General features: G+C 41.4%; 1 protein-coding gene across 1 annotated transcript; it reads left to right on the forward strand.

Moving 5' to 3' along the window:
• Positions 1-11594: 11594 nt before the first annotated feature.
• Positions 11595-12677, forward strand: LOC121767599 (zinc-finger homeodomain protein 1-like). The gene has a single exon (XM_042163904.1). The coding sequence runs from the start codon at positions 11728-11730 to the stop codon at positions 12433-12435; it is 708 nt and encodes a 235-aa protein (XP_042019838.1). The 5' UTR covers positions 11595-11727; the 3' UTR covers positions 12436-12677.
• The last annotated feature ends 413 nt before the right edge of the window (positions 12678-13090 follow it).

Below are 13090 nucleotides of genomic sequence, written 5' to 3' on the forward strand. Positions count from 1 at the left end.
CTCCTCTCTTACCTCTAATTATTATATATATACATTGATATATAAATTGAATGTGTATATATGTATACGAAATGAAAGTGTATACATATAAACTGATTTATATATGTAAATGTGTATGTTGACGTGCATGTACTAAAGTGACATTAATTGTGGCAATTATTTGCACATTAAAATAATGTTTATGGAATTACGGTATATACATGTATATGGACGTGCATGTGTGTACAGTGAGGAAGTAGTTGTAATCAGTTTTTTCTGATAAACTGATTCGCAATTACCGAACCGACATATGTATTATTGACTAAATTGAAAAGGCACGTTAGTTTTGTTTCTTCACGAAGAGTCATGTTAATGCCTATATAAATAGATGGTTGTACATGAATTAAAGACACAATTACAGAATACTTATGCGCATAAAAGTCAACGACATACATACTATATATTCAAAGTTGCTCTTGATTCCTTATCCATTAAAATGATCAAATAGAAGGCTTCAGGTCAAAGAGAGGATAATCATCAAATGTGGATTCAACTTCCTCTTCAACACAAGAAAAGCATGGATGGAGGTTGGTGATCTATCTCCACTTTACAGTATGTTAAGATGGTTGAATTAATTCAAATCTACAATTAGATTTCATTATCAGAATCATTAAAGTTTAGATATGGCTAACAGCATCTTCACCAACACCCACAAGACGACGTCTATCGGCCACAATGTTGCCGACATTGTCATGAAGCGGAAGAACCTCTTCTTCCTAGAGTTAAGAGGGTTTGCTAGTTCATAGACATCTAGAACCTTCTTCAAAGGAGCCCTACTGTGTTATGCCCGAGATTTTCTACTGTCAATTAATAAGGTCAAAACAAAATTTATAGTGAAATAGATTGGGGCGACTTTCATGTCGTTGTAGTTAAGCTCAATAAATATGTCGGATCAAATCTGTCAGATCTTGCACTAATGTGTTTTATTATAAAATTAAAAATTAATATTGCACGGCTCCTTTTTTAAATATCTAATTATATTTCGGATCCACCACAATTTCTCAACGTCAAATCTTAACAAACATTGTAGTTTAACCTAAATTTGTCCATACAATTAGGATCCCACCGACCCATTTTACATGGTGTTAGGATTACAAACAAACGTAATGTTGGAATCGTGCTTGGTCAAACGACTTTGACTAATAATAAATGTTACAAGACATTTAATTTTGTGAAATTAAATGCAATAGCGTCGATCTACGTTCCGAGTAGATGACCGTAGTATATTCATTTTCTCAAATCCAATTCCCGGTGAGTGAGAAATAATATATTAAAGTTGGTCACAATAAAGCTATAAATGAGCTATGAGAAAAACTATGAGATTAATTAACTGAGTGTTAATTATCCTACATCGGGGATGATAAACTTCTTTGATGAAGTATTTAATAAGATGAATTATTATGTGTAATAATTATCGTGGAATAAGATGGGTGACAGAGCCCACATGGGCGCACGCGCATGCGCCGCCGCCCGCCCGCGAGCTGCGCACCGTGCCCCGGGCACCGGGCACCGTGTGCCTTGGATCTTAAATCTTGGCAATTGGACTTTGGCTGGTCTTTGGGCTGCTCTTTAGAGCTGGTCGTTGAGCGTGGTTCAAGCCCCACTTGTTCTTTTTAGACCACCTCAAACTCCACGCTATCCCCGACGGACCCCGACTCATGGTGGTCCTGGTCCACGTCATGTCCCCGCTGGACCCCGACGCATAACGGGAGACAAAAGGTCCCCGTTGGACCCCGACGCATAACGGGAGACAAAAGGTCCCCGATGGACCCCGACGGTCCATGGTGTATCCCGTCGTGTAGTGTCTCTTCAGCTCCCAATGACTAGTGCACCAGTCAGTAACCCCCGGCGGTTACAGTCACGCCATCATGGCACACATAATGGCTGTTGACTCCATCAATGCCCAATGGGTGGACATGGCCTATAAATAGGCAGTCATATCTTTTGAACACACAACAAACTCATATCTTTTGCATAGCTCTCTCCCTCTTTGCATAGTCTTCCCGTCGAAGCTCTACCCCCGCCTTACTCCCGTTCGCTGGAGCTCTGCTGCTAGTGGTGCTGCTACTTTAGAGACGAAGTCGTTTTATATTTGGGGGCGGCACGCCAAACCGAGAGCACTACCGGTGTGTATCTCGTCTTGCGGAAAGAGGACTCCTCGATTCGGCTTACAAATTATACCTACGGTTTATAGTTTCTAATTTTTTATTTCAATTCAGTTTATTTCCGTTTCGTTTCTTCGTTCTTCATTGGGTTGTATTACGCCCGATTAGTGTATCTTTGTATCACAGTCAATCTAAAATCAAAACATAAAAGGTGTCCAATAGTACAATTAATAAATTGTAATGGATAATAATATTAAAAGTAGACCTAGTTCTAATTTTTAAAGATAAATCATAAAATAATTCGTGATCAACATAAAATCCAAAAGTTAATGATACTATTTTTTTCTAATATGTTGCAAAGTGAGCCATATGCATAATGTATCCAAAAAATGTTAAGCATAAAAACAAAATTGAATATAAAAAAACCTACTAGTTACTATATTTTTGGGCGAACTCAAACTCAATCTCGAATTTTGCCCTTTCTAAATTACACTATTTTTTATATTATGTGGAAAAGTGAGTCATATGCGTAATGTATCCAAAAATGTCAAACACAAATACAAAATTGAATATAAAAAGAAGCTACTAGTCACATATATTTTTGGTCGAACCCAAACTCAAGCTCCGATTTTGCCCTTTCTAACTCCGCTGGTTTACTTAGAGCACCCACAATAGGGCGCCCGATGGCACGCTCGATGCGTGCCATCGTCCTCGGGCACGTCCGATGGCTCCATTGTGGGTGCCCGGACGATGGCACGCCCTAAGCTTCGGGCGCGGAAGAAGCGCGGACGATAGGCCATCGTCCGCGCCATCGGGCACCATTGTGGGCTCCGCGGACGATAGGCACGGACGATGGCACGCGTTTTTGTTTTTTTGTTTTTCCGAATCTTGTGTATTTAAACCTCGTTTTTCATTCACTTGTTCATACGGACATCTCGCCTCTCTCATTTCTCTCATCTCTCACATTTCTACCTCTCTTACATACCAAAATGAACCACGACAATGACACCACTAGTTCCTCGGAGGAAAGTAGTCTGACCGGGGATGCCTTAGATGCAGCCGTTGAAGAGGCCATGACGGAATGCTTAGCCGAACTGCAGCGCGAGGAGGCGGTGGCGGCGGCGGCGGAGCGGATCCACAGGCCTATTTGACGTCGGACGGTTGTCCGACGCGACCACGCGGCAGCTTACTAATGTCTGGTTGCAGACTATTTTGCCGAGTAACCACGGTGGGGCCTGACTGTTTCCCGCCGCCGATTTAGTATGCCACGTTACCTTTTTCTCAGCATTGTCCGGACGTTGGAGTCACGTGATGAATATATGACGTATCGGGAAGATGGCGTCAACAGACCCGGCCTTACACCGTTGCAAAAGTGCACAGATGCACTCCGTCAGTTGGCCTACGGCACCACGGCGGATATTTTCGACGAGTACCTTCACGTCGGGGAGACAACAGGCCGGGAGTGCCCTAAGAGATTTTTTAGGGGAATTGTGGAGGCCTACGGGGACTCATATTTGCGCAAGCCGACTGCTGTTGCTTGCCAGGGCCTGATGAAGATGCACGAAATGGTGCACGGCTTTCCTGGGATGCTAGGGAGCATCGATTGTATGCACTGGGAGTGGAAGAATTGTCCGAAGGCGTGGAGAGGCCAATTCACTAGTGGATACAAGGGCAGCCACCCGACGATGATCCTCGAAGCCGTCACTGACTATCGGCTCTGGATCTGACATACTTACTTCGGTGTAGCAGGGTCGAACAACGACATCAACGTCCTCAACTCATCCACCCTCTTCAACGAGCAATGCAATGGCAACGGCCCAGCCATCGAGCTCACTGTCAACAGGCGCCAATACCACATGGGGTACTACTTGGCCGATGGCATATACCCATGGTGGCCTATTTTTGTGAAGATGATCAGCAGCCCAATTGGTGAGAAGAGGATTTTATTTGCTCACAAGCAGGAGACGGCGAGGAAGGATGTCGAGCGGGCATTTGGTGTGTTCCAAGCACGGTGGGCAATAGTGAAAGGGCCAGCTCGTCTCTGGTTCAAGGAAGTCATCGCCGATGTCATGTATAAGTGCATAATCATGCACAACATGATAATCGAGCATGAAGGTGGGAGCATCACCGACTGGAACGATGAAGAAGGTGCATCTAGCTCGTCAGGCACGGCGACCGCGCCCACCGCTAGAGGATTACCGACGGGCTTCAATGAGGTTCTATCTAGACAGGCCTCAATCCGCAACCAACAAGACCATGCTCAGCTCATGAACGCCATGATTGAAGAAGTGTGGGCCCGTAACCGCCGTCGCTGAGTTTGCGTATTTTTTTTAATTAGTATTGTAATGTATTAATTTTTATAAATGAAATCAAGTTTTTTCCCAATTTTTGTACTTATTTAAATATTCAAATAAAAGAAAATGCATATGGTGCGCCTTAGGGCGCCCTATTGCAGGTGGAAGGGTAGGAGGATAAAAGTGATGACGTGGCGGTGCATAGGGCGCGCCTAAGGGCACCCCATTGCTAATGCTCTTTATACCTCGAAATCAAAATTTGGAACTCTTAGGCCATGCTTGATATGATGGGATGGAATAACGATGGAATGGAACGGAGATTGGAATGGAATGACAATTTCATTTCATTCTTGTAAGTGCAAGAAATACTACAAAGGGAAGAGAATTGTTATTACTTGATTTATTCCATTCCTATACTTGGTAACTACATGGATACAATGAAATAAAGTGCACACATTCTAAACACAATAACACATACACAACACACACATATACACGCACTGCGCCCACACACTATGCACAAACAATATATACATATATTGCTCACACAGTGCATATACATGCTGCACCAAATACATATTGTCATAGAGAAACATACACACTATACATACATCACACAACGCACACATACACACACAATTCACTCACTGCATACATTACACAAAATACGAGCACGCACACACACACACTGCACACACGATACACATACAATATACATACAACACACTGCTCACACAACAATTTAATAGCCACATAGATATCACACCTTTTTCCATAAAAAATATCACATTTTTCTTATGTAAAAAGTAAATAACTATTAATACATCCGATCATACTTTCTATCTCTTCATTATTATTCTAATTACCTTTTTCCCTACCATGTCAATATATTTAAATATATTGTCTAATTACCTTTTTCTCTACCATGTCAATATATTTAAATATATTGTCTCCCTATTTAATACATTAAACTATTTTTTAAAATCATGTGTTATTTCTAAATGTGACATCTACTCTAGAACAAAGAAATTACTAAATAAATTATAGTTTTTTTTGTCTCCCAAAAATATGTGTATTTTTCATATCGGTCCGTAGCATAAAAATAAATTCATACTCATATACATCAGTTTATTTACAACTTATAACACTATGAACCACCATTACAACTAATTAAACACTAATAATAATGTGGGTTCCACTATCCATTAACACTACTTTAACTATTGTTCTCCTTCTCTCCTTTTATTTACAATTGTGCATTAATTCTCGTGCTATTTTAAAACTCATATTTTTATGGAATGGAAGAGTACAATAAATTAAAAAATTATCAAACTAAATCTTTCTTTTATATATTTAGCACTATTCGTAAACTAATGTACATAAATTAAAATTTTTAAAATATTTGGATTTCATAGTAATGAATTACTCGTTGCGGATGTCATTAATCGTCACACTCATCACGAATTTTAAGAAAGTTAATGAAAAGTCATAAGTGGAAAAAATAGTAATGGAATTTAGGTCATATTTTAATATACTCCATCCGTTCCATAGTAGTGGAGACATTTCTTTTCGGCACGGAGATTAAGAAAAAATGTATGTAATGTATTAAATAAAAAGATAATAAAGTATGAGAGGGGTAAAAGTATAGAGAAAAGAAAGTAAGATAGATGGAAAAGTAAGTGAGAAGAAATGTGTTGACTTTTACTAAAAAGAGAAATGGCTCCACGACTATGGAACCTACCAAAACGACAAAAAGACTCTACTACTATGGAACGGAGAGAGTTACTACTCAACTTAATTATGGCGAACGAAGTAAAAAGTAAGTGTAATAATTATTAATACATGGACTAAAAAAGAAACTAGTGATAACTAAGGCCGGAAGGATGAAGTATATTTATATCGTCTTATCAGAAAGGGATATTGGTCTCTCAAACCATAAACATTGATCAAATTTAGTATTTCGCACTAACTTTAAAATTAGTCTAAAATATCACAAGCTTTACACTTTGTTTTGTATTTCCCATGGTATGTCTATCACCATATATGTTTAACTTACGAGACTTTTTTTTATTATGTTTGACACAATTAAATCAATGTGGTTTTCGACGTGACTTTTTATCCTAGTTTTTATTAACTTGAAAAGTGGTTTAAAATATTATAAACTGTATCATTGTTGTCCACCTAAAATAAAATTTTGACGAAAATATCTTATTTGGGCCAGTTTGGGAATTATCAAACAAAATGCAAAGTTTGTCATATTCTAGACCAATTTTAAAGTTCGTGAGAAATACTCCCTCTGTCCCTGAAAATTTATCACATATTTCTAATTCCGTCCGTCCCACAAAATTTGTCACATTTAAATTTTTACTATTTTTGGTCGTGGACCCTACATTCTCCTAACTCATTCTCACTCACATTTTATTATAAACCTAATATTTAAAAATATGACTCATATTCCACTAATTTTTTTTCCATTGCAGTTCTTAAAATTTGTACCCGATCAAAATGTGACAAAATTTAAAGGACGAAGAGAGTACTAAATTTTGGCCAAAGTTCATTATTTTAAAGACAATATATCTATCAAAATAGTGACGTGGTAAGAATTACTTGCACAATGATGGTATTATTGCAATATTTTAAAAATATTATCGTGTCTAATTTATGGAAATTCAATTTAATTTTCAACAAATAACACTATAAGAGCATCCTTAACCCTGGCCCGGATTCAAGTCCCAAGTCCCCTCCACGTCATTATTCCCTTAAATTTGAGTCCCAAACCACAACTCATCTAACTCTGCAGGCCCCATCCCGGGCCACAACTATTAAATTGCACTATTCACAACTTCATTTATTTTACTCGTAAAAATTAAAAACGTTGAACAATTATAACACGAGAAATTCATTTTTAATTCAAAAATAATAAATTATAAACTAAAATATTAAATTAAAATATAAAAAATGCCAAAAAAAATTACACTTCTTCCTATCGCCCCTCTTTATCCTTCTTCAAAATGCAAAAAAAAAACTCACCCTCTTCATCCAGCCCCTCTTCATCCCTCTCACCCTCCCCCTCCCCCTCACCCTCACCCTCACCCTCACCCTCCCCCTCCCCCTTCTTCCTCTTCCATATGCAAAAGAAACCCTAAAATTGGAGCCCGGGACCGGAAAAAACTCACCTCCAACGCCGGTCAAGCCGGACCCCAGGCGCGTCCCCAGGCCGCAACTGAAGCCTGAGACCTGCCTGGGCCGCAACTTCATCTCATCCATCGCGCGGGGCCGCGGGCCGGGACCCAGCGGCGTTAAGGATGCTCTAAAAGATTGATGGCCGGTGCAGGTGGCATGAGGTGTCAAACTCCATTTACACACGCAATATTAATTACTTTACCAGCTCCTTCCTCATATTTGTACTTACCTTAATTAATTTATAATAATTAATACCACCCATAAAATTCAACCGTACGTCCGCCTTGTTTTCAACGCGCCGCCATCACGCGCCTTTTGGGGATCCGTCCCATGTCAGTCGCGAGTGCTCTACACGGGCTGTCGTTTAGTTTATTTTTCCCGCTCTGTTCTCTGCTGCAGATGCATTAACTCTGGCCTTTCCATCGATAAAAATTAAAGAACCCATCCATTTTTAGAATATCACTATCTTATTATTAATACTTGGATTGCTATAATTATGAATCACAAATAATACTACTAGAATCTGTTTATTTAAGGGTCACTTATTTACTCCATCTACTCTTAAAAATAGACAATATTTAAATGATATGAGTTTTAATATATAATTAATAAAATAAAAAATACTCCCTCCGTCCCGAGCTACTCGCTCATTTCCTTTTCGGCACGGAGATTAAGGAATGAGTGTATAGGAAAGTAAAAAATGACGGCTATAGGTGAAAATTTTTACTAAAAATGGAAAGAGCGCAAGTAACTTGGGACGCCCAAAAAGGAAATACGTGCGAGTAGTGCGGGACGGAGGGAGTATAAAAAAAGTGATTGAAGTATTATTAGTGGAAAATGAGACCCAACTTATTAGTGAGGAATTTATCTTTTTTTAAAGACATTAAAATAACAAATGTGATTTATTTTTAAGAAACGGATTAAATTGTAAAAGTTGTGTTAACCGTGGGTCCGTTTAAAGCTCTTTGTCACGTTTTTTTATATTGTTATTTGTTTATTATCATTGAGCGGTTATTAGAGATATAATAATATAAAACCTAGAAATGAATTTGAGGACACTAAATGTGCTCGTTTCGTCACCATGCTAACGTTTTTCTTTTACCTTAGATGAAAATTGGGAAACTATTCACTCAAATCTTGACCGGCTATACCAGGTGACGACATGTAGGTAAATGGAGATTAATTTTAGTGAAAGAAATAGAAAAAATAAAGGTGGGAATATAAATTCTTTTCCCAAAAATTAAATCTTGGAAGAAAATAAGTAAAGTGTCTTCAGTTGAAAACTCAATGGAGTGTAGTGATTAGTGCAATTCTTTCTTTATAAAGTTATAAATGGCAATTTAAATAGATTTTTTTTATAATATATACTCTTTCTGCTCTATTTCACATGACACATTTATTTTTTTATACGTGTTTTAGAAAAATCATACCCTCTCCGTTCCATGTTAATAAAGTCATATTTCTATTTTGAAAAGTTCCAAGTTAATTGAGTTATTTTTAATTTTAGCAAAAAATAATTATCTCATTTACTTTATTCTATCTTACTTTATTCACAATCCATTTAAGACACTATTCTTAAACTTCGTGCCAAAAAGAAATGTCTCTATTAGGCCATCCACAATGGGACGCCCTAAGGCGCGGCACGTCATCAGTTTTATCCTCCTACCCCCCTCCTGCAGTGGGGCGCCCTAAGGCGCGCCCTATGTATTTTTTTTAATTGAATATTTAAATAACTACAAAAATTGGGAAAAAACTTCATTTCATTTATAAAAATTAATACATTACAATACGAATTAAAAAAATACGCAAACTCAGCGACGGCGGTTACGGGCCCATACTTCTTCAATCATGTCGTTCATAAGCTGAGCATGGTCTTGTTGGTTGCGCATTGATGTCTGTCTAGATAGAACCTCATTGAAGCCCGTCGGTAATCTTCTAGCGGTGGGCGTGGTCGCCGTGCTGGACGAGCTAGATCCACCGTCATCATCGTTCCACTCGGTGATGCTCCCACCTTCATGCTCGACTATCATGTTGTGCATGATTATGCACGCATATATGACATCGGCGATGACTTCCTTGAACCAGAGACGAGCCGGCCATTACACAATTGCCCACCGTGCTTGGAGCACTCCAAATGCCCGCTCGACATCATTCCGCGCCGACTCCTACTTTTGCGCAAATAAAACTCTCTTCTCACCAATTGGGCAGCTGATCGTCTTCATAAAAACAGGCCACCGTGGGTATATGCCATCGGCCAAGTAGTACCCCATGTGGTATTGGCGCCTGTTGGCAGTGAACTCGATGGCCGGGCCGTTGCCATTGCATTGCTCGGTGAAAAGGGTGGATGAGTCGAGGATGTTAATGTCGTTGTTCGACCCGGCTACGCCGAAGTAAGCATACCAGATCCAGAGTCAATGGTCAGCGACGGCTTCGAGGATCATCGTCGGGTGGCTGCCCTTGTATCCACTAGTGAATTGGCCTCTCCACACCATCGGATAATTCTTCCACTGCCAGTGAATACAGTCGATGCTCCCTAGCATCCCAGGAAAGCCGTGCACCATCTCGTGCATCTTCATCAGGCCCTGGCAATCAGTGGCAGTCGGCTTGCGCAAATATGTGTCCCCGTAGTCCTCCACAACTCCCCTACAAAATCTCCTCAGGCACTCCCGGCCTGTTGTATCCCTGACGTGGAGGTACTCGTTGACTATGTCCGTCGTGGTGCCGTAGGCCAACTGACGGATTGCAGCCGTGCACTTTTGCAACGGTGTAAGGCCGGGTCTGCATATGTCGTCTTCCCGATACGTCATGTATTCATCATGTGACGAAAACGTCCGGACAATGCTAAGAAAAAGGTAACGCGGCATTCTAAACCGGCGGCGGAAAACAGTCGGTCCCCACCGTGGTTGATCGGCAAAATAGTCTGCAACCAGACGTTGGTGAGCTACCGCGTAGTCACGTTGGACAGACGCCCGACGTCGAATAGGCCTGTGGATCTGCTCCGCCGCCGCTTCCTTGCGCTGCATTTCGACTAAGCATTTTGCCATGGCCTCTTCAACGGCTGTATGTAAAGTTTCCGAGGTCGAATTACCTGACTCTGAGGAACTAGAACTAGTGATGTCGTCGTCGTGGTTCATTTTGGTATGCGAGAGAGGTAGAAATGTGAGAGATGAGCGAAATGAGAGAGACAAGATATTCGTATGAACAAGTGAATGAGAAACGAGGTTTAAATAGACAAAATTCGAAAAAAAAATCAAAAATGCGTGCCATCGTCCGCGCCCATCGTCCGCGCTTATTCCGCGGACGATGCATCAGGCGTGGCCGTAGGGCGCGGACGATGGCGGGCACCCACAATGGAGGCATCGTCCGCGCCCGAGGACGATGGCCGCCATCGGGCGCCCCATTGTGGGTGCCCTTAACATAGAATGAAGGGAGTAATAAATACTCCCTCCGTCCCCCAAAATTCGTCACCATTTGACCCGGCACGGGTTTTAATAAATGTAATAGAAAGTGAGTTGAAAAAGTTGGTGGCATGTGGGTCCTACTTTTATATATTAGTTTTATAATAAAATGTGAGTGTGAATGAGTTAGTGGAATGTAGGGTCCACTACCAAAAAATGGTAAAAGTGAAAGGTGACAAATTTTTAGGGACGGACGAAAAAGGAAATAGGTGACAAATTTTCAGGGACGGATGGAGTAATGTAGAGGAGAGTCTCATCGATATTATTTTCTCTCTTATCTTAGTTTTAATCTATTTAAACTATTTATTATGATTTTTTTAAGATATGTGAAAAAAAGAAATGTGTCACGTGAAATGAGACAAAAATGAATAATTGAAGTTAAGTTTAAAGCCCAAAATTATGAGATTGCATTTTTTATATCGATGAAGAATAATTTAGTCCACTATCTTATACTACATCACATTATCTTATCCACTTCACCTCTCTAAACTCAAAAATAATTTGTAGCCAAAAAAAATAAAATAAGGTACAGGTGGCCAGTTAGTGATGTCCTAGGGCTAAGTAATGCTGCTATTCAAGAAAAAAAATAGCATTACTATATATAGCTGATATCATCTTAATTAATCTGCCCAATTTAAGCTCAAAATTATGGACAATGAAGATCAAGAAGAGGAGCAAGAAGGAGAGGTTGCCTACAACAATGACTCCCTCCTTCCCAAGATCCCCAGCCCCGTCCACTCCGCCGCCGCCGCGCCGCCGCCTCCTCTCCGAAAGCCCCGCTACAAGGAGTGCCTCAAGAACCACGCCGTGGCCATCGGCGCCAACGCCGTCGACGGCTGCGGCGAGTTCCTCCCGGCGGGAGACAACGGCACACTCGAGTCCCTCAAGTGCGCTGCCTGCGGCTGCCACCGCAACTTCCACCGCCGGGAGAGTGAAGCAGCAGCTGCGGGTTTCGGGTATGGGAGTCAGCAGCCGCTGCTTCTGGCTGCCCATCATCACCCGCTCAGCCATTTCGGGTACCGAAGTGGGCTGGGCGGGTACGGGCAGCCGCACAGGGCGGCGCCAATTGCACTGGCGCTGCCCTCGAGCTCTGGGGGCGGCGGCCCTCAGAGCTCGAGGGAGGAGCTGGAGGGCTACTTCTTGGGCACCGGGAGCGGCGCGAGGAAGCGTTTCCGGACGAAATTCACGGCGGAGCAGAAGGAGAGGATGCTGAGCTTGGCGGAGCGGTTGGATTGGAAAATCCAAAAGCAGGATGAGGAATTAGTGCAGCAATTCTGCAGCGAAGCCGGAATCAAGAGGCACGTGCTTAAGGTGTGGATGCATAACAACAAGCACACTCTTGGTAAGAAAACCTAGGCCCGGCCCGGCCCAGCCCAAAACCGGGTTTAGAGAGGATGTGTTTTTTTTAGGCGAATTCTCAGTATTTTATGTCTGATAACATCATCATGTGTTTATCTTTGCTATTTATAGTATGATTTTGTAACTTAATTTTAGGGTGCATGCACTTCAAGACAATTAATTAGCTCATATATGTAGGAATTTGGGATGCTATTTTAATTTTTAAGTACTAATCTAAAACTCAACTAGGGTTTTCACTTGATGCTTGTTGTATTATGGTTTTGGGTGGTTAATTTTCTTGCAAAAGGTTTAAACCCCAATCCCTAGGCCCTAGGCCCCCCTATCCCGGGCCGACAATATTGTGAATGTTGCAACTACACGACAGTAGTGAGAATCGATCCTTGCTCATTCTTGCAACTCTACCCTTGCAGGCTGGTTGGTTAATTTTAGATGCAAATGTAGGAGAGTTTGTTTGTTTGTGTGTGTAATCTGATTGAAGGGCTTGAGAGCATCCACAGTGGGGCGCCCTAAAGCCCGCACTATGCACCGCCACGTCAGGATTTTATCCTCCTCCCCTTCCACCTGCAGTGGGGCGCCTTAAGCATTTTACGACGGGAAGCGGCGGCAGGGCGAGTTGGAGACGGCTCCATGTCGGAGAGACCGTGCGAATCCG

Source organism: Salvia splendens, chromosome 15, assembly GCF_004379255.2.
Source record: "Salvia splendens isolate huo1 chromosome 15, SspV2, whole genome shotgun sequence".
Taxonomy (NCBI): domain Eukaryota; kingdom Viridiplantae; phylum Streptophyta; class Magnoliopsida; order Lamiales; family Lamiaceae; genus Salvia; species Salvia splendens.